This window comes from Saccharomyces paradoxus, chromosome IV (genome assembly GCF_002079055.1).
Source record: "Saccharomyces paradoxus chromosome IV, complete sequence".
Taxonomy (NCBI): Eukaryota; Fungi; Ascomycota; class Saccharomycetes; order Saccharomycetales; family Saccharomycetaceae; genus Saccharomyces; species Saccharomyces paradoxus.
Genome location: NC_047490.1, coordinates 341,990 through 363,983, shown reverse-complemented (window position 1 = coordinate 363,983; position 21,994 = coordinate 341,990). Strand labels below are relative to the sequence as shown.

Below are 21,994 nucleotides of genomic sequence, written 5' to 3'. Positions count from 1 at the left end.
AAAGAGAAAAGAACTATTCCATTAAAATATATATAACCAGGCATATGTCAAACATACGAAACTCAATAGAAAGAAAATACGAAGAAATAACAAATAATATAATCTTGTGCATATTTTTACTCTAATTTTTTTTAAACTTTTTTTTCTAAAATTTTCCATTTATCCACTGTTAATTATCTGTCCATTTTTTGTTTCCGAGTTCACATTACCTTTATTACTTATTTACGATACAGTTTCCTTTTGATCTACTGTGAAAATGACAACAACTTCAACAACTAGTGTAAATGGTAGAGCTTCCTCGACTTTGAAGACCACTTTATCTGCTTCAAGTCCAAGTTCAAATGGCCCAACACCTGTTATTCTTCCTCAAAAGCCAAAATTAACAGGCTGGGCACAGGCAGCTGCCAAAGCCCTTCCAAAACAACAACAACAGCAGCAGCAGCCACGAAAAGATGACTCTGTCGCAGTACAACCTGCTAACGGGAAGGCTAAAGCCATTGTATCTACCGCGCCGCCCGCCAATATAAAGGGCAGTTCTACCGCCAATGGATCATCCACAAATAAGAAATTTAAAAGGGCAAATAGACAACCTTATAATAGAGATGAAGTTAGATCGTATATGCATAAGTTATTTCAGAGCTACACCACGGGCGAAATGAGCCATTCAACGAAAACTTACAAACAAGTACTATCAGAAACGGCAAGCGGTAGAGTATCAACAGCCACTGATTGGGGTACTGTATCAAGCAGTAAAAATAAAAATAAAAAATACGGTTGCTTGACTGATATTGCTAAAGTTTTAAGAAACCAATGAAGATTTTAACTTATCAGGTTTCGTAACGCAAAAAGAAGTCAAACAAAAAATGAAGTATGAAGTCAAGAAAACGAAGGAAAGAGGAAAAAAGAAGGAATAAAATCACTATATTTTACAAACGTAAATAAAAAATTTATAATTCATAATTTCGAAAAATGTATACCGTGTTAAGACACCTTTCTTTTGATTTATCTTTTAGTCTTGCTTCCATAGTTGACTAAGTCTTTCCATGTTAGCGGCTTTTCACGTCATTCCGGAAATTAAAACCTTTCTTTTCGCCCTACAAGAAAACCGCTATAAATGTGTAAATAGAAGATAACAGAGACAACTATTTAAGAAGCAACCTCTAAAGTTTTATGAAGAGTAGTTCTCTTTGATATTATTTTATACCAACAAACGTTTTCCAAGCGCAAAACATGCCTCTATCAAAGGTGGAGCACTATCTATCATACCATGCGCGCTTACTGCTACCCCATGTTTTGTCTCTCCAGTCATCACATCGTATCGCATACATCTTTTCGCTATTATCTGCGGTGTCAGCTGGTTTTATTACTTTGATATCACTTTACTCTCAACCATGGCAGAAACATTTAAATTATTCGTCATGGCAAATCAACACCATCGCTAGTATGACTAATTTGGGAATGTACTTAACGCCACCAATACTGGGAATGATCGCTGATTCCCATGGCCCCATTACCTTAAGTCTTCTAGCCATTATAGGATTTATACCTAGTTATTCATATCTGGCTTACGTCTTTAATCATCCGGAATTATCCCTCGAAGGGAATGGTGACTCATCATTTAATCTGTCAATAATTTGTTTTATTTTGATAGGTATATCAACAAGTGCACTATACTTTAGCGCTTTATTGACATGCACGAAGCTATATCCTCGTACAAAGCTGCTATCGATTAGTTTGCCAACTACATGTTATGGTATTTCTTCTGTAGTCGGTTCCCAACTATTAAGAATCAAATGGTTCTGGTCCTATGACGTATCCTCTTCTTCGTCCGATAATGATTTAAATTTGGGAAGAGTATTTCAAACATTTGCCTTGGTTTATGTTGTCATTGGGCTACTTGCATGGATAGCTACCAGCGTGGTATCACTTTTGCATTTCAATGAAGAACAAGATAACCAAAAACGGCTGGATGATCTAGCTGACGTTGAACAATCACCACTGTTAGAACGAAACAGCCATGTTCAGGAGAAGTTTGTCCAGACGATGTTAAGAATATTTAGCGATCCTGTGACATATATCCTAGCGGTGTCAATTATGTTATCGCTGGGGCCACTCGAGATGTTTATTGCCAACATGGGATCACTAACTAATCTGCTACTCCAAGTCGATGCGCCAACCCTATCTACAAAGTTGTTATCCACATATGCATTATCTTCTACTTTTACAAGGCTACTCACAGGCATAGTAGCAGATTTTTTCGCCAAGAAGAAAATATCAATTAAATGGATTCTATTGACTTTCCTTTCATCAGGAGTATGCGCACAGCTGTTTTTATTGAAAATGACTTCTTCGGCATCATCCTGGGGGTTAGTACCTACCGGATCGTTGGTTGGAGTCGTATATGGTGGGTTGTTCACTGTTTACCCGACGTTGGTGTTGTTAGTATGGGGCGAACGTTCATTCGGGACCGTTTATGGTAGCCTACTAATTGCACCTGCGATAGGTTCTATGATATTTTGCATGTTGTATGCCAAATTTTACGATTCTCGCTGTATGAGCGGTGGTGGAGATCTGCGGAATTCGTCTTGCATTTCAGCTGTCTACAAGTACAGCAGTGTCGCATTCGTTGCATCCGCTATTCTTTCAGCAGTGGTGTTTTGGAAATTAAAAAGTAGAAAACTTAGAATTTAAAAAAACAAAAAGTTGCTACGTTTATTATTCAAATTCATAGCTTATAAATAATGCCAATAAATTGCACTTGTTTCTGTAACATTGTTTGTGATTACATTATAATTACTGGTTGAAAACTATATAAAAAAGAAAGAACTCCTCATAGGGGGCTCGAACCCCTGACATTTCGGTATCCTTGCTTAAGCAAATACGCTTAAAAGCCGAACGCTCTACCAACTGAGCTAACAAGGATGAGTTCTTCGAAAGTGGTTTATTACTTCTCTAAGTAATACCAGGGAAGCTTAGGCAACCTAATATGCCGTCTTGTGGAAGCAACTAGTTGTCAACTCAACGATTCACAATGTTATAATAAGAACCGACTATCATCTATGGACTGGTATTCATATTAGTGGTTAATTATTGAGAATTGGGTGAATGATTCGATAATTATTGGGATTCCATTGTTACTAAAGGCTATAATATTAGGTATACAGAATATACTAGAAGTTCTCCTCGAGAATATAGGAATCCACAAAATGGAATCGATAGTTCTACATAATGTTATTACTTTCTCTTCTTTCCTTTTATACGTTGTCATTCATTTTCCTATTACATTATCAATCCTTGCATTTCAGCTTCCATTAGATTGGATGACCGTTTCTCAATCTTTATGCCATCCTCTTACACCGCATGTGATAATATACTACTAATAATAGATGATATTAGAATTTCATTCCAACAATTATCACATGCGATGTAAAAAGGTGACATAAATGACGAGAAACAGTCATCCAAGTTAGTGGAAGCTGAAATGCAAAGATTGGTATTCCAATAGGATAATCAATTACACATATAAAACGAATGAAGAAATGTTGTCCTTATAAAAATGGAATTCCAACACTAATCTCAATATTAACCCATTACTTAGCTTTATACGGTGTTATTTATTGATGTTATAGTAGCAAACCGTTCGTTGCATCATGCAGGAATGTCTCTTTTGATCCTGGGCAGATAGAATGACAATGACTCAATAATATTCTATTTGCCAAAAGACACACTAACACTCCACCTTGAATCAAAAGACCATTATATGACTTTTGGAACAAGCGGCTCATCAATATTCACATGGTTGCTATAATAACAATCTGATTGCATACGTTTGCATATGATTGTACTTATAACAGAATAAAGGAAATGTTAAGCGAGCTGTTTAGCAAGTGATGCGAGGCAAAGCTAGCAGTTCGGCTTCAAGCACTCGAATACCGGTTATTTAGAAGATCATATGTCACCATTTTGACCACAGCAGGAAAGGAGAATGGAACAGTTGTTGCGTACAAAAAATCTGAAATATAGACAAAACCTCGAGTAATTTATAGAGATTGTTTATTTCTCACCAAGAAATGTCAAACGCCTGCCGAAAAAAACTATCCTTGTTGAAATATCGCACGTTTCCAACCGAGGACGATTGCTGTTGTCTAAGGAGCTACTCACCGCTTCTTTGACACCTTTAATCGTGTCAGCTATAGTTCCTAATGCTGTGTTCTTTTCCAGCAAAGTCATTTCTGGTTTTCCTTCATATTAGGCAAGATTAAAACACCTGATGGAAAGTGATTTACGCTGAAAGGGAAAAATTGCCTTTCCTGGTACTCCATTGTTCAAGGAGTGTTAACGTCGATTCACTGTCTCGATTTTTGTTCCACTAGGGCCGCTGCGATAATAAATGGCTACGCAATGCCCTTTACAACAATATATCAATTGGATATTTTTTGTGTTCGCATTTGCTTCCCGTCTGTTACTCATTCCCTTATCATTCCATTATGCATTGCAGGTTTGCCAAATGAAAAAAAAAATAAAGGTGTACAGACCACCCATACATTACGAGGAGTAATATGACGACGGTAAATTAAAGAAATTCTAATAAGCTAGAAGAATGTATGTTTTTCATATTTTTATGAAACCAGTTGGTAGCTTTCTCTGATTATAAACTCAAGATCCCTTGCCATTAGTGACACTTTTATGTAATCGTCTGTATTAAGATCGCATGTTAGAGTTACTACTATGTGCTTTCTATGCATTTGCGTGCCGCAGCTACAACGTGGAAACTTCTTAGGCGTGCTTTTCTTTTCTTATTAAAATAGAGAGAACGTATGAGGCGACCAGGGCTTATGTTGGTGGCAGCAGAACATCCACCTTTGTAAGGACCAAACACCGTTTCTACTTCTCCAGTGAGCATCAAATAATCGGTCTCTCTTGCCTACGATAATCCGTCAAGTGGCAGCACTGAAGCCATACAAACAAAAAGCAATCGAAAACTATTTTACGTTTATAGATATGTTTTGGCGGCTCGCCTGTGCAAGGCTCTATTTTTTCCACGTTTCTAAGGATTGCTTTTTCACCTTAAACATTACACGGAGAAAGCCTAAACTTGGTTGCATATCCGCAACTACAAGTCTTTTTAACCACTTCGCGTCCTGCGCACAAACATTCTACCCAGTACGATTTTAAAGGCGACCATACGCATTGTCGATCGAGCCAAGCCCAAGTCACAATATCTCCTAGAACTCCAATTTCGAAACGCGTGCAGTCAGCATTCTTCACGCTGCATCCGATCTCTCTTACCGCGTGCTGGGTAAAAACAAGACTAAACGCAAGACCCTTGGATAACGCACCAAATCGGCCACTTTCTTCCTCTCTTGCAACGCTGATTATAGCTTTACCACCGCTGCCTGAACTGCCCACGCCACGTCACTGGCAGCAGTAAAGAACGCGAAAACAAAAATAAAAACGCCAAAAGAAACGGCCACGGTGTACTTACTGGCTAGCTAGAAATGCCTCGGGAGCCACCACGTTTATTTTTATCTCAATCTCTGAAAAACTTTTTTTTTCTTTGTTTTTTGTCGTTTTTCAGCATGAACAGCGCAGCAATAAACAAACAAACAAACAGACGAACAGACACAGAACCACAGCCGACCGGTAATGAGCAAGCTGGTGCTTTCTCGCTTTGTTTTCTTTTTTCCTTTTTTTCGTGGCGCTCTTGTAAACATATATATAGTAGAGGTTTCACATTATTGCTAAAAGTTTCACATAGTCCTCTTTTCTTCACCCAACGTTTTTTTTCTTGTTTTCTTGTCTATATTGTTTTCACCTCTTTGACTTTGATATCGTTCATCAAGTGTGCAAACTACTTTACATTCGCTAACTCTTTTCTTCTGTCCAAAATATTTTGTTAAATATACAAACAAAATATTATCAGCATAAGACAAGCTACAACTTCAACAAATAATATATACATAACTGAAAAATGAAAGGTTTAATTTTAGTCGGTGGTTACGGTACCAGATTGAGACCTTTAACTTTAACCGTTCCAAAGCCATTGGTCGAATTCGGTAACAGACCAATGATTCTTCATCAAATCGAGGCTTTAGCCAACGCTGGTGTCACTGACATTGTTCTTGCTGTTAACTACAGACCAGAAGTCATGGTGGAGACTTTGAAGAAGTACGAAAAGGAATATGGTGTTAACATCACTTTCTCTGTGGAAACTGAACCATTAGGTACTGCCGGTCCATTGAAATTGGCTGAAGATGTTTTGAAAAAGGACAACTCTCCATTTTTCGTCTTGAACTCAGATGTCATTTGCGAATATCCATTCAAGGAATTGGCCGACTTCCACAAAGCTCACGGGGGTAAAGGTACCATTGTTGCTACCAAGGTCGACGAACCTTCTAAATACGGTGTCATTGTCCATGATATAGCCACTCCAAACTTAATTGATAGATTCGTTGAAAAGCCAAAGGAATTTGTCGGTAACAGAATTAACGCAGGTTTGTACATCTTGAACCCAGAAGTCATTGACTTGATTGAAATGAAGCCAACTTCGATTGAAAAGGAAACTTTCCCAATCTTGGTCGAGGAAAAGCAACTATATTCCTTCGATTTGGAAGGTTTTTGGATGGACGTTGGTCAACCAAAGGACTTCTTGTCTGGTACCGTTCTTTATTTGAACTCTTTGGCCAAGAGACAACCAAAAAAATTGGCTACAGGTGCCAACATTGTTGGTAATGCCTTGATCGACCCAACCGCTAAGATTTCCTCTACCGCTAAGATTGGTCCAGACGTGGTTATTGGTCCTAACGTTACCATCGGTGACGGTGTCAGAATCACCAGATCTGTTGTTTTGTGCAACTCTACTATCAAGAATCACTCTTTGGTCAAATCTACTATCGTAGGTTGGAACTCTACCGTTGGACAATGGTGCCGTTTGGAAGGTGTCACTGTCTTAGGTGACGACGTTGAAGTTAAAGACGAAATCTACATCAACGGTGGTAAAGTCCTACCTCATAAGTCTATCTCCGATAATGTTCCAAAGGAAGCTATTATTATGTGAGTTAGGAAAACGAACTGTAATGAATATAATCTATATCACTCATCTGTTTTTGTTAATTTTATTTTAGCCAATATCTCCTCATTATAAAAAGAAGAAAACACGCACAGAAATAAGCTCTGCTTACTGTTATGTCTTAGTTGTTTGTAATTGAAAATGAAAAATAAAAAAAATAAAGAAAATAAAGAAAAAAGGTTGATCCTTATGTAGCTTTTTACTTAGGTAGAAGAAATAAAAAAATATTATCTCATTGTTTTATCCATTTTTTGATATATTGATACATGTAAGATTCTTCTAAAATTCTTCCACTTATGTGTTTTATGCATGATTATTCGCGTTTGAGGTTGTGATAGTCTGTTCTGCGCCCTTATTTTTATTATTATTGGCTATCAATGTCTGTAGTATTACATCCAGCGAACTATCTACTTCTTCGATATTCATTTCTGTCCCTTCCCTGATAATCCGTCTATATTTATGAATCTTGGCATTGTCTTCAAATTTCTTCAGTAGGGAATCCAACTGTTTTCTCCTTTGAAATTGCAACATTGTCAATTCTTGAGCTAATTCTAACCTTTTTAGTACATTATTATCGTTGTCATCTATGCTATTGGCGGTAGCCTGGGTTTCATCTTCTAGTAACTTATGCAACAGGGCCGTTTGCCTATATTCTAGTTTTTGTTTAATCAACCTTTTATACCGTATGAGCCTTTTTCTCAATTTCTCAACATTTTGTTCTTGTAGTCGAGATAACATCTCAAAATCATCACTGACTGGAGCTTCGTCGTTTTCATCTTTGCTGCTCTCTTTTAATTCCTCTAGCGTCTTAAGGCTTACTTGCATTTTTGTTTTCAAAATACTTTTTAAAGTTTTTTGCAAACTTTTTATTTCGTTGTCATGTTGTTCATGAAGATCATTGTATATGCTAGCCATTTGTTTCATGGAATTCACTACGTTAGGAATATTTCTTGATATTTTGGTCGCGATTTGAGATGGATACGTTATGTAATCCGAAGGAGAAACTGGTGACATGATTACCATTGAATTAACGTCATTTTTTACATCAATATTGTTCGTATTAACATGAATATTCAAGTCTGTGATTGAAGAACTGGTATGCTGATTTGTACCATTCTGTATCATCATTTGCTCATATTGTTGGTTCATGATTTCATTGGCAGTTAACCCCTCCTTATTGGAAATTGTAGTTAATGCACCCATCTTGACCAATGTGTTAAAAAAAACAATATCTCCATTTTTAGAGGCAATGTGGAGTGCGGTATCACCATTTTTGTCCTGCGTATTTAATAGTAACTCGATCCTGTACTGTGGGGAAAAATCCTTGATCTTAGATAGCACAACATCAAGATAATAAACAGCAGAAGGTGTTGTTGATCTTCGTTTTACAATATGATGAATTACTGTTTGAGACTGTGAATCGACATCAAATACAGTTTCGTGTAACAATTGGAAAATTCTAGGAAAAGTTCTTCTGGTGTATGAATTATGAAATAACGAGCTTCTCATCAACGGAGTTTGGCCTTGAGAATTCGTCGATCTAATACTTGTTCCAGCTTCGTACAACGCTTCGGCAATGGGTAAATTTCCCATAGAACATGCCCAATGGAACGCGGTATGCAATTCGGGATCGATAGGGGCATCGATATATGGAGCGCTGTGTGGAGGCGGATGCAATAACACTTGTGGTAAAGACTTGTTTGACTTCATTTCATTCGAAATAAAATAATCAACCAATTTTGAAAGGTATTTGTTAACTTTATCATTGATATCCGATGTTTGAGGCCTTGAAGTTACAGGATAACGTGGAATCATCGCAATAATAGGAGATGTGCCACCACCGGGAAACCGTTCTTCAAATGGATTACTATCGGCAAAATCTCCCGGCGACGTAGGCAATGAAGGAGATGACGATACGGACGTAGCCATTGACTCTGCTTGCTGTGTCTGTATCAATGAAGATTGTTGTTGGGGTACAAATCCAGTACCTTGGTTAAAACCCTGTTGTAATTGTTGTGAAGGTTCTACATCGCTAGACAAGCCGTCCTCAAGGTCGATTTCTTTGAACTGGGCTGAATTATTCTGTTGCTGTTGTTGTTGTTGTTGTTGTTGTTGTTGCTGTCGAGAGTCGTGTCTTTCTTCTTCTAGAATACTTAATGTCGGGGATTGTGGTCCCATGGTGGATCTAATAGAAGGAAGTTGCGTAGTCGATATTGAAGAATTCGGTATTGCTGGTCTAGGAAAACCCATATCACTCTGAGAACGTTGTAAATTGACTCCTAACTTTCGCCTTCCTCCTCTTGTAGACCCTACCGGCCTACCTCTTTTCCTTGGGGCAACCGTAGGATTCCCCAATATTTTGCTATTTTGAAACTGGTTTTCTTCGCCTTTCTTATTGTTTCTTTTCGTTTCCATAATTGCAGAAGTACTTACACTTCTGATAGCCTTTTTCCTATCCATCTTCGAGGCATGGTGATGTTTTGGAGCAGGAGGTGGAGAAGCGGACCCATCTGTTTGGGTAAAGTCGAACAATGGTTTCAATTGATCGTAGACACTAAATTTTTCTGCCAGTTGTTTTGCTATGTTGAGTGGGACCCATGTACCCTGATATTTACCAAACCCACCTTGAACTTTTTCATGGGTTTCCTTAAGTACTTCCTTCTCTAAAATTCTTGTTCTTTTAGCCTTGGCAAAATTGGCGGCCTTTAAAATGTGTGTAGCATTGACCCAGTCATCCTTCTTCCTTTTCATAATGGATCCTGTTGAATGAATAAATTCGTAAACATCAACCCCCGAATATTTCGCTGAATATATTTGGTTAGACATGCTTGTGTTTCTGAGATTTACCTGATGTCTCGGAATGTTAAAAAAGCACGATTTGCAAACCAATCGCACTTGCTGTGATGCTCGGTGATATAAATTATAATGAATTTTTGTTTCCGATGGCTCAAGATTTTACAAGTTGTGTTGATTTTGTTTTCTTTTTTTCATTTTTTTCATCTGTTGATTGTACTGATTTCATCGGATAGAAAACAAGGCAGTAGTAATATAACGATCTCAAGCGCAAAACGATAAAGGATCATAAATGAATTGACCTTAACGGCCAGCGAGTATTGAGCATATGGAGGGTCAGCTCAATCACGGTTAGCAATATCATTTCACAGTATACTATGGCTTCTACTTGATCTTAAATTGCAGTGCCGATAGCTTTATGCGGGTGATCCCACAAAATGACCAAACTTAGCGCAAGACTTATCTTAGATTAATATGTAGTTGTATGGTCTATTTATTCTTCAGGTATTCCATAATGAGATCGACGACAAGCGGTGAATAATTGACTCTGCCCCTCCTTATCGGTAAGTTTAGTACGTTTGGATCACCTTCGATACCATAGTAATTGTGGTCTGCATTTTCAATGAGCTCCAACGAATGTCTGCCCTCAAAAAGCTTAGCATATCTTGAGGCTGCGCTAACTGGCACTATGTGATCACACGTGCCATAGCAGGACATTACCGAGCAATTTAGTGGTATTGCTGCAAATTCCGGGACGCAAACGCTGGCAATACTATAAGTTTCGCTTAATGGGATCCAAAAGTCCTTGTATTCGCCGTTTCGTGGACCGTTCGCCCAGAAACCTCCCTCTGTTTGCCAATGTGGGTGCAGCCGTGTGCAGCGTTCTATAAGTCCTTTCCCATCATATCTTCCGGCGCAATTAATCAGGTGAGACGGTAATGGAGATGCAGTTGCAAGCAACTTTAGACAGAATTTAAACATAGCAAGGGATCCTCTAGAATGTGCAACAATCACGTCCAAAGATATTTTGCCAGTCTTGTACAACAGCTCCCTAAGGGACCTGTCAGATACTGTTTGGTACACTGTACTCATATCTTCAAGATCCTGATCGAGCGTCCTACCAAGGGCTGGATCGTAGTTATCTGAGGAATCACCTTGGCCTCTGAAATCGATTCTTATTACCCAATATCCGGATTGTGCCAGCTTCTTCGCCAATAAAGTTTGATAAATAGCATTCTTGTGGGATTGACTTCCGTGTAGCAGTAATGCTAACTTATTGTCCTTGTACAGTAATCTACCATCTTCTATATTTGGAGTGGATAAATTTCTCTTCTCTGGGTATGAAATTATAGCCGCAATTCGATAAGATAAGCCGTTCATTGTGCTTGTGATATATACGAATTTTTCATTTGGATCCAATTTGATATAAGAGGGGGGAGCGTCCTGTATTTGCACGCCAACATATTTCTTTTCCATTTCGACTTGGCTATTTGATATATATTTCTGTCTCTGATCTCGTTATTACTTTCATCCCTCTAGTAGATTTGCATCGGCTTTTCGCTATTTTTCTTTGGCTTATTATAACTTGTGTAAGCGTTTCTCGACATAAATATTGCCACGTTGAGAGAGAAAAAGCAGTTCTATGCATGGGACACTAATGATGTATTAGAGAGATAATGGTCTTGCCAAGCCGGCTCGAATGTATTTCACTCTCGCTCATTCCCTTTTTTCGTGAAACTATACTTTAATTACAGTGCGTAAAGTAGTGCATAAATGTCATACAAAATATAATATTCAGTGTCAGTAAACTGTATACAGATATTTATAATTACAAAAGAGTAGTCTTGCCTACATAATCAAACAGGTTGTTATGCACATATTTTAACTCGATTATGCTTCTTGCTTCTCTTCTTCGTCATCTTCTTCGTCATCATCATCTTCGTCATCTTCTTCTTCTTCTTCTTCTTCATCTTCTTCTTCTTCTTCTTCTTCGTCAGAGCTAATCTCAACGCCCAAATCCTTTAATTTTGAGCGATATTTGGTGTTTTTCTCATCCAAATCAGTAACCAAGAGCATCAAATCATCAATTTCCGAACGATCTTTGTTAGTTTCTTTCAACTTGGAGTTTTCTGCCTTTAAATTATGCAGTTCTTCGGCCAACTTTTCAATTTCTTTATTCTGAGAATCGGTAGTCTTTTTAATAGCATCTTCCTCTCTTTTCCAAGCTTGCTCTTTAGTCACCAAATCGTTGTATTTAGTTTCAAGCAGCATAGCTTTTTCATCAGATTTAGCCCTTTCCAGTTGAACTTTCTTGACTTCGGCAATACTTTCTTCCTCGTATTTTTGTGCCTTCTTTTGGGCACTATCTAACTCCTGTTCTAAGGCCTTGAGGCGGGAACTCAGTGATTCTTTCTCTTCTTGGTTATTTTTTATTTTGAGTTGATTATCTTTAAGCTCACACTCTATATCTTCCAATTTAGATTTTAAAACTGTGTTCTCTTCTACGTTGACCTTTATTCTTTCCTGTGCATTACCTAGCTCTTGTTGTATGGTCTCTAGTTCAGAGCTAGATTTCGCTTCAGTTTTCAGTTTATCTTCGAGCTCTTCAATTTCCTTTTCAGATTCCTTGATATGGGATAATAAATCAGACTTTTCATGTTGGAAGTTTTTAATCTCCTCCTCAGCACTTTTTCTGGACTGTTCTAATTTTTCATCAGATTCCTTTATGATCTTCATTGAAGATTTCAGCTCTTTTTCATTGGTCTCGATTGTATTCTCTAGCTTTTTCACAGTTTCTTTAGACTTTTGTAGGTCCGCTTTCTCTTTTGACGATTCCTCCTCTAGTTTCTTAAGCCTTTCTTCAATTTTAGCTTTGGATTCTTGTACACCTTGGAGTTGTTCTTTTAAACTGTCCAAATCTCTTCCACTGTCTTGCTTTATTGATAGGAGCTTTTCGTCGGTTTCACTTATTTTTTCTTTATACGAAATAATTTTATCTTCCAAGATCTTGATTTCATTTCGTTTCTCTTCTAAAAGTTCATCATGACTTAAAGTGGCCTTCTCCAATTCTCTCCTGGTAGTATCAATTTCTTTGGTCTTTAATTCATTTTCATTTTGCAGCTCATTTAATTTGTCTTCCAAAGTGTTGATCTTTTCGGAATATTCTTGCGTGATTGTTGAAGATCCCTCATTAAGTAGCTTCCTTTCCTTTTCGAAGGCCTGACTTTTACTTTTTATTTCGTTTTTCAATTTTTCTAATTGCTCCTCTACGCTTCTTCTCTCCTCAGACGATGTCTTCTTCAATCGAGCTAACTCAGATTCTGATTTCTCCCTGGACTTTGTCAAATTTGTGATCTTTTCCAATTGATTTTTTAGTTCAATCGTTCTAGCATCTAGTTCCCTTTTTATCTCCTCTGATTGCTTCTGTAGTTCCAAATGTTGAGACTTTTCATCTTCTGAAGTCTTCAGTTTGTTTTCTAATTCACTAATTTTTTTTTCTTTAAGGTTGCATTCTTCTTGTAATCCTCTCATTTTTACTGCTTCTGACTCTATATTTTTGACTGATTCCAATAAACTGGCTTCGCTCGTTTGGTTCTTCTCTTCGAGCTCTTTGATCCGCATATTTAACGCAACAATCTCTGACTTTTTCAAATTTGATTGTTCTTCCGAAGTGCCCTTGATTTCCTTGACTTCGCCCTCCAATTTTTCATTCTCTTGTCGAATTGATCCATTTTCCCGTTGAGTAGAGCTAATCTCATCAGTTAATTGAGATATTTTTTCGTTATATTCTTTTTCCTTGTCGTCAATTTGTTTCTCGTACTTCTTTACCTGAGCTACCGAATCTTCATGCGCTTTTCTTAATGATTCTAAATTACCGCGCAGACTGTCGAGTTCCTGTTTAATGTCAGTAACCTCTTTTTCGAGTTGAATTTTCTCCTCCTTTAAATGCTGCTCGTTCTCTTTTACTTCCTTCAAAGCTTTTTCTGAAGTTTTGAGTTTTGCTTCAAGCTTATTTTTGAGATTCTTGTAAGTCTCCAGTTCAACTTCCAGGCTTTTACTATTTTGACTCAACTCCGAGATTTTATTCACGCTTTCATCATTTGCAGTTGATGTAGTTTCCAGTTTTTTTTTCAAGAGGCTGATCTGGGACTCATAGTCATCTTTTGAAGAATTAAAATTTAAGATGGTTTCCTCTTTCTTTTGTTCTAAGGCAGAGATGGTTTCTTTTAGTTGTTTAATATTTTTTTCTATATTGCCCCTTTCTGTTTGAAAATTTTCTTTCTCCTGCGTTAGAGAATCAATTTTGCCTTGCAAATCAGACAATTGTATAGTGTTTTCATTTTTTGCTTCTTCTACTGCCTTCATTAAAGACTCATTTTCGGATTGCATGTCCTTATAATTATTTGCTAGGGATTTCAACTTTTCAGTTAGTTTCGCGATTAAATTATCATGGCTTTGAAACCGTGATTTATACTCAGCGAGCTCCCTCGAAATATGTTCCCTTTCCTTTGATAAGTTGTTGTGTTGAGTTTTCATTTTTTCTAGATTTTCATTCAAATTTTTGATTTCAGCGATTTTTTTCGCAATATCTTCCTTTAGTGATTTAGTCTCTTTCTGATGGTTAACGTTGATTTTATCTTTTTCCTTTTGGAGATTTTTATAATTTTCCTCAACTGCTTGCATTTCCCTACTCAGAGCAAATAGATCCTTACCCATCTTGTTTATACCATCTTCTGCTTTCTTTTTTTCGAACAAAATAGTTTCAAGTTCTTTCTCCAGAGTTTTAATAGAGTCTTCTTGTTTGTGAATTGTACTTCTGCATTCTTGTAAAGCGGTTTGGTTTTCTTTATCCCTAGTTTCCAGTGCATCTCTCAGTTGTGTCATTTCACTCAGCGAATCTCTGACGTTTTCCAATTCAGCTTCCAAACTGGAAAAGTTTTCTTTCAATGAAGAGTGTGAGGAATCCAATAATTGATATTTTTCAACCAACTCTTGGTGTTCTTTAGACAACCCATTTAATTTTTCGGTGAGGTTTTCATTAGTGGTTTTCGTTTCTGTTTGCAAAGAGTTTAGTTCACCCTTTAACTTTGTACACTGCTTTTGTAATTCTTCGACTTCTTCAAAAGAAATTTTATTGATTGGTTCTTCGTCTGGACCGTGAGATAATGCAGTTCTGATTCTGTATATGTTTTCATTGAATAATTGTATGAAGTAAGTGCTGAAATAAACTTTTGGTAAACCAGTTTCATCAAGCTCGGGAGTCAGTATACTGTCTTCATTCATATCAATTCTTGAGAAAAAAGAATCTTTTTTGAATTGCTTGATTCGGGAAGCATAATTGTCTTTTCCTAAACTTTTAGTGATAAATTCGAAATATTCCTTCCTGGGGAATGGAGATTCTTTGGAGGAAAACTCGTACGCTACACCTAGTAACATTGTTACGAGACATTTGATAGTAACGTCTTCATCTTGAATTTGATAAGAGAAAGAGAGCAAGGACTTAATCACGGATTTATCCGAAAGAAAATCGTTGGTAGCCTTAAAGTCGCCAAAGAGCCAATATATTAAGAAAGTTAAGTAAGAGATAGGAATTCTTATGTCAGCAGCAGTAAGTGATGTAGTTAGTAATTCACTTATTGTTTGAATTGCCTTTAGAGGTTCTTCGTCATCGAGATCGTTTCCAGTGGTAACGTTTCTTGTTATTTCACGTAATTCTTCGCTACATTTATGATCCTGTTGGAAAAAAAACATAAAAATGTCTGTTGTGAAGAACAATTTAAAAGGGTTAAGGTTCAGTTCCGCATCGTAATTTAACAGAACTTCGAATAAGTTTGCCTTAAAAAGACTTTCATATCCAGTATCATCTTCCGTATCTGTATCATTATTTGTATTTCCTTCTTTATCAACACTGTTGGAGGTACCATTTTCTTCGGTATTGTCATCGCCATTTATTGCCGACTTATTACATAATTGGACTTGTTTTAGTAAAAACTCTTTTTGAATATCGAAACTATCCATGAGATAGGCCTTTAATAATCTAGAGCACGCAACCCTTGTATCAAACGTGTGAACGGAGTTGGCATAAAGCATCCAGTTTATTAAAATGCTGATTACAGGAACTAATTTAATTGGACCACCGTTTGCCGTGGAGTTTACAGGCAATGAGGGATCAAAATATGGAACATCGATCTTACTGAATTCTAACTGTGCATGTTCATTACTTTTAATCATGTTTGCGGCAGTCAAAAGGGCGACCGGTCTAACTTTTTTTGGGATATTATGGAAGAATGCAAGTCGCAATACAACCATTAATACGCTTGAGTCAAGTAAGACATTTTGATGTTGAGTGGTGACAGTATTTCCGGGCTCTACCGTTAGGCTGACAATATCTAAAGCTGTATTGATATTGATTATCCTTTGGTCATTCCAAAAAAAGCCTTCATCTTGGGATATTGGTTCACTTAAGAGGTGTGCAAGTTTTGGTAGGTTTCCTGTTTCCAGGAATAAGGTTTGGTTAGAAGTGTTATACTTTAGGATGTTATTGATTAACGATAAACAATCGTTGACGACAAGAGAGCCTCTTAATCCACCTTCTTCCTCGATGATGGAAAATAGTCTCTCAAAAATGTTTTCAAAGGCAACCAATTTTTGAACGTGGGGAGAATCGTTCACTACTGCCATCAATAATAAAATAGCTTCATCCCTGATGGGCTCGTGCATGTCATCTAGGAGTGAAACCATAGTGGATATGCTTGTTGGTAATGAAATCAAAGCACTTCTCGCCTTCAGCGGCCTCGTAGCCATCATGGCCTCTAGCAATTGAATTGTGTACAATCTGATATGAAAGTTATCGATTTCCCAAAATTCAACGAGCAAATGAATTAAATCCTCAGATTGCGTCAAAGCATCAGCGATCCATAACGAGAACTGATCTACTTGTTCCTTCTCTTGCTTCATCACCAACGGTGAAGGATACTTTCCATTTTGCAACCGCGATTGTTGAGAAATCCAGCCTCTAGTTAAGTCATCATGGCCATCGCCTCTGATGAAAAGAATCAAAATTGTCTCCAAGATAGCCTTCACCGAATCTTCATCCATATAATCACGTTTCAAAGTATTGAGCAACGGTTTTAGCCCGGATGCAACCACAGATTCTCTATACTGACGGCTAAACGCCTTCAACCCCAGCACGGCGGATCTCCTATCGCTGATCAACGTGGAGTTCTCAACTCGATCGCACAACGTTGGAATGGTTTCATCCACAGATTGAATTTTTGGTTGCTGTATCAGTCCTTGAATGATGTCCATTCTTGGTAGGAGGGTTGTTATAAATCTTAATTGCTCGGGGTTGTGAACAAGAATTGCCTTCTCTCGAGTATTCAGCCTCTGCGACGTTTAAACCCTGCTGATGTACAAGGTGTTATTCTTTTTTTCAAACCACGCGCCTTGGGCTTTCTTATGGTAATGATTAGCAAGAAATAAAAACAGACAGTTGCAAACCTAAACGACTATCAAAACGAGAGTTGCCAAGATCACCAAATTTTACTTTGTAAAACAGACGCCAGTAGGTTTCATTTTACCATGGGAACAGTGCCCAAAAAGTTGGGTAATTACCATTTGTTCTTGTATGTGGTGTTGCGAAAGAAAGGTTAGCGGACCGGCATCACATAATTGTATGGTATAACAACGAAGCGACCTGTTAGGGTATATTTCTTTAAGTACACTAGTCTTGAATAGTGACATGTTCAGTTAATAAACTTGGGCATTTTTATTGACCAATATACCACATTGGATACAAATGTCTTTTAAGTTGATGTCACATCACGTGCTTTTCAATGTGCTAATACAGACTGATTAGAGCAAGCCACAGTTCGACAAGGGCAGATATGGCAAGAAACAGCAACGGAAGGGAAGGTTAGTAATATTATTGAAGGAACCTGTAGCAGTTTCGCAGTTGTGTTGGACTATTAAAGGGGATACGTAGGGAAGAAGAGCATATTTCAAGATCAACAAGACATATAATGACGATACAAGCGAAGCCCAGTTCGAACATATCGTATAGTTCGACCACATATGGCACAGCACCGGGCTTAGATATTAAAGAGTTCCAAGTCATCGAAGATTGGAATGGCAGACCTGCCAGCGCTTGGTCAGTGCAGAGGATTGGGCTTTTACAGTCCAAGATCGAAAGGTATACGTACAACATTTACCACAATAATAAATATGGGAAGCACAACTTATCTAAGCTAATACCGGGACATGCTCTCATTCAGTTCGCTAATGAAACGTTTGGATATGATGGTTGGCGAATGGACGTTGTAGATGTTGAAGCCAGTGAGTGCCAGCCCTTCACCGCGGCAAAGAACGATGACAACACCGACCCGATCGATGTCAAGTATACAGTTGTGGCAGAAGCTCAGGTGAAGGTTACCTTAAAGGATGGCACCAACACACAATGTGGTGGGTTAGGTAGAATTACTTTGTCTTCGAAAGGTGAATGTTATAACAGATCGAAAAAAGAGGCTGTTGGCGATGCGTTAAAGAAGGCGTTATTGAGCTTTGAAAAAATTATACTCGATTATGAGACTAAGATCACAAACAACTACTATGTCGATGGATTATATGGTTCAAAAAAAATCAAGAATGAAGCTAGCCCCAGTTTTAATTTACAATTAGCGACTGATAGTAAGCCGACTTTGATCAAATTGGAGGATGCTAAAGGCACAAATACCAAATAAAAAAAAGAAAAGAAAAGAAAAGAAAAGAATAAAAAGCCAGCAAATTCATTTTTGCTTGATAAAACTTATGATTTTCACATAATGCATTAATATTTCTACACAATAAGTGATGTTAATATTCCATGCAGATAAAACATTTATCAACTTACCTTTATTAATAGTATCGTTGACACTATTTTATTAGCATTATATTATACAAATAGATCTCACATACGTATATATACGTGTATATTTTTATCACTTTACATACCGTTCCAAGGCAATGAAGGCATGGGCCACATACGCTTGTACAAAGACATAGCAACAACATCCTGTGCAGATAGTTTACCGTCAAATGTAGCTTTGTAGTAACCGTGCGTACCCAAGCTTTCTTTAATGAAACCTGATCTACCAGATTTGGTGAACAGTGGGATAGACTTGAACCATTCCACATCTTCTGGTCTGAAAAACATGTAACGCACGGTGACCACGGTTTTGTGAAATCTAAATGGATGACCTGTCAAAATGGCTCTCTTCGCTAAGATTCTTGAATGGTCTGCGTTCAAGAATGTACCGTGGCCAATCAATTCAATTTTTTTGGCATCAATTGGGGATAACTTAAAAAATATTGCAGGCGATTGCGTGAAATCCACAGGAGCAATACATGTAGCAACCGATACTGTATCAGGGTGCAGAAATCTTTCATACTTATGAACATTGTTGGGGCTGTTGGAGCCTTGAGAAAATAGTGGTTGAATAGTGTATCTTCTAACACCGTATTGTACTACGATAGGCTCCTTAGAAGGTACAGGTTTGTCATATTCTTCCCACCTTTGAAGCGAGAAGTTAACCACTGCATTTTTGTGTTCATGTAGCAGCAATCCATAAACGGCAAATAATAGTTGTTTAGGATCTTGGATCTTTTCCAGCAGAAATTTAGGAAAATTGATGAACATTCTAACACGATCGCCTGCAACGGCCTGTGCCTCATTCTTGGTTTCCTTTATGATTCTGTTTTTAGTGTTTTTGTAATTTCCGATTCTTAATAGACGTTTCCATTCAGCTGGTGATGTTGGGTCCTTTTCATCGACTTGCCAATCGCAATTGTATAAATTTTTCAGACCTCTGTATCTTTTCAAACGTTCGATGGCCGATTCGCCGGGTTCCAGTTCAATTTCATCGGGGAACTCTCTGTCCTCCTTTTCCATATCTCTAAATTCTCTCAGTTGGCGCTCTTCTTCCTCAGGCGAAAGTTCTTCAAATTTCTCATTATCTTCTATTTCGTATTCTTCGTCGTCTGCTATCTCTTCATTTTCTTGGTCCATCATTGTCTCATCATCAATTTCCATCATTGCTTCATCCTTTCCATTGGCTTGTTCTGCCTCTTCTTCGTCGTTTACGTCAATAACGTCATCCAAGTACCATTTTGCTTGGTAATCAGAAGTCCCCTTGGGAACTGCTGCGTTTTTCGATGCTTGTTCTCTTCCTGGCAAATACCCATGGTCGTCGTATCTTGCTGTAGTCAAACCGTCGTACTCAAAATCTTCGTCATAATCTGACCAATCCTCCGTGCCTTCTGGGGCGTATTCGTCCAAAGTGTCCCTATTCATATTACTTTCGAAAACTGTTTGCAAATCCAACTCTAAATTCAGACTATCGGTAGCTTTTTCTTTCATGATTTTTCTTTTTTGCATAGATTCCCTGATTTTTTCTATCTTACTCATTTGGAAGTCACCAAAATCAGGTATATGAACTAATCTATTGGTGTTAAAACCAATACCGCGGACGGTACCTTCAACGACTAAGTCACCGGAATCGGGAGATGTTTCAACGAAATCAACAGAGTCAGCAACGACGTAACCCCTGTTATCTCTCCAGTTAATTGATCTTGGTAGTTTCTGACATAATGTCCTCAAGACGTTTAGAGCGTCTGAGTTTTTTTCCAAGTTATAAACACGTTCTTCACTCGGGAAAAAGTGCTTAAAGTAGCTTTCTAGGGATTGTTTGACGTCCAATTGGAATTTTTCCTTTTCATGAACTGTCGAAAGGTTGCTTATAACACCAATATATGAAGCAATACCTTGCAGTTCTAATGCACGGATGATCTGCTCACCAAATTCTTCATCAACCTCTTGCACACCACTGAGCCCGAACACAACAAAGTCCGCCACTTTAGCGCAATCTAAGATATTTAAGAAATTGGTCATGTCTGGAATGATGATTTTCAGATTGCTTTTAAACTTCTTGATATGAACGTTAAATATACGTTTCGACTCTACCTCCTGGACCATGATTTCTTCATCGTCAGCAGATTTCAATAGCTTGTAAAGGATGTCCAATGGATCCAAATCGCTTACTAAGGGAACAATAGTAATGATTTTGGCAGCACCATTTTTGCCTTCGAATAGTTTCCTGTTTTCAATAGAATCTAAGATCTTTTGAGCCCTTAATTGTTTTGCCTTGTTCCTACGTTGCAGTTTTGAAACCTGCTTGTCTGGTTTACCAGTGCCCACGGGTTCTTTCTCCACTTTCCCCTTGTATAATCTCTTCAAAGCACCTTTAGAAGCATGTTTTGATTTGTAAGATTTGTGTCCATTCTTCAATGATGACCTGTGTGAATGACCTGCCATTCTGATGCCTGTATAAAACTACTACTCTTCAGCTGACAACCGAATTTTAGCAATCAATATTACAACTCACTTCAAATTCAAATTTACATGTTTCATTAGTGATGAGATGAGCTAAACTGAAAAATTTTCTTACCTGTAATCACGACTCAAGTCCGTTAATCCATCCGTGCATTCTTTACACCCAGTCCTAACTAAAGCCAGTTTCTTAACTCAAGAAAAATATCTATGGGCTCCATAAATAGTTCTCGCTTTGTACGGACAGCGCGGTGGAAAATGTTCCATTTTGACCGTGAAAGCGTCAAGTCTTAAAGGTATAACCGTCACCATAAGAAGTAGTCATTAGGTATTAAAGTTGGTGCTTTGAGAAATCTTTGAAAGAAACTATAGCTAAATGTATGTGGAAACGCGGTTTGAAGAGACAAGGGACGTGTATGCACATGAAGGAACAATAAGATAAGCCTCAGCGCTCAATTTGGATCCGTAATTAAATTTGTAACTAAAGAATTGAAGATTCGAGGATAGGATATTTCGAGGGCTTCCAGTAGAAAGAGCGTTGTCCCCCATGATAAATAAGATGATGGGTTTATTAATTGTATCAAGAAGCATTAAGCATAAACAAAACTTTCGATTATCTCAAATACAAAGGAGTGTGGCATGGGCTCATATCTACGCCAAATTTTGAGGGTTGGAAAAATCTATCGTACACGTCCACGTAACTTCAGAAAAAATCACCGAAAAATATATAATACTAACATCATTTTATTTCTTTTTTTGAGAACTTATTG

The 21,994-nt window shown here is 37.7% G+C and overlaps 8 protein-coding genes and 1 non-coding gene across 9 annotated transcripts; 4 read left to right on the top strand and 5 right to left on the bottom strand.

Moving 5' to 3' along the window:
• Window positions 1-256: 256 nt before the first annotated feature.
• On the top strand, window positions 257-814 carry PBP4 (Pbp4p; the record flags this gene model as incomplete). Its single annotated transcript, XM_033909322.1, has 1 exon — window positions 257-814. One exon carries the CDS (start codon window positions 257-259, stop codon window positions 812-814), a length of 558 nt encoding a protein of 185 aa, XP_033765213.1.
• Window positions 815-1,230: 416 nt separating this feature from the next.
• Window positions 1,231-2,691, top strand: MCH1 (Mch1p; the record flags this gene model as incomplete). Its single annotated transcript, XM_033909321.1, has 1 exon — window positions 1,231-2,691. One exon carries the CDS (start codon window positions 1,231-1,233, stop codon window positions 2,689-2,691), a length of 1,461 nt encoding a protein of 486 aa, XP_033765212.1.
• A 135-nt stretch (window positions 2,692-2,826) lies between these two features.
• On the bottom strand, window positions 2,827-2,922 carry SPAR_Dtrna2K. Its single transcript has one exon. It is a non-coding gene; the product is annotated as a tRNA-Lys (tRNA).
• Window positions 2,923-5,971: 3,049 nt separating this feature from the next.
• On the top strand, window positions 5,972-7,057 carry PSA1 (mannose-1-phosphate guanylyltransferase; the record flags this gene model as incomplete). Its single annotated transcript, XM_033909320.1, has 1 exon — window positions 5,972-7,057. One exon carries the CDS (start codon window positions 5,972-5,974, stop codon window positions 7,055-7,057), a length of 1,086 nt encoding a protein of 361 aa, XP_033765211.1.
• Window positions 7,058-7,372: 315 nt separating this feature from the next.
• On the bottom strand, window positions 7,373-9,895 carry MBP1 (transcription factor MBP1; the record flags this gene model as incomplete). Its single annotated transcript, XM_033909319.1, has 1 exon — window positions 7,373-9,895. One exon carries the CDS (start codon window positions 9,893-9,895, stop codon window positions 7,373-7,375), a length of 2,523 nt encoding a protein of 840 aa, XP_033765210.1.
• Window positions 9,896-10,351: 456 nt separating this feature from the next.
• On the bottom strand, window positions 10,352-11,338 carry SPAR_D01760 (uncharacterized protein; the record flags this gene model as incomplete). Its single annotated transcript, XM_033909318.1, has 1 exon — window positions 10,352-11,338. One exon carries the CDS (start codon window positions 11,336-11,338, stop codon window positions 10,352-10,354), a length of 987 nt encoding a protein of 328 aa, XP_033765209.1.
• Window positions 11,339-11,752: 414 nt separating this feature from the next.
• On the bottom strand, window positions 11,753-17,170 carry USO1 (Uso1p; the record flags this gene model as incomplete). The annotated part of the gene is made up of 1 exon (XM_033909317.1): window positions 11,753-17,170. The coding sequence occupies one exon, from the start codon at window positions 17,168-17,170 to the stop codon at window positions 11,753-11,755; it is 5,418 nt and encodes a 1,805-aa protein (XP_033765208.1).
• Window positions 17,171-17,883: 713 nt separating this feature from the next.
• Window positions 17,884-18,600, top strand: RAD59 (Rad59p; the record flags this gene model as incomplete). Its single annotated transcript, XM_033909316.1, has 1 exon — window positions 17,884-18,600. The coding sequence occupies one exon, from the start codon at window positions 17,884-17,886 to the stop codon at window positions 18,598-18,600; it is 717 nt and encodes a 238-aa protein (XP_033765207.1).
• A 242-nt stretch (window positions 18,601-18,842) lies between these two features.
• Window positions 18,843-21,209, bottom strand: TSR1 (small subunit rRNA maturation protein TSR1; the record flags this gene model as incomplete). Its single annotated transcript, XM_033909315.1, has 1 exon — window positions 18,843-21,209. One exon carries the CDS (start codon window positions 21,207-21,209, stop codon window positions 18,843-18,845), a length of 2,367 nt encoding a protein of 788 aa, XP_033765206.1.
• Between the last annotated feature and the right edge of the window lie 785 nt (window positions 21,210-21,994).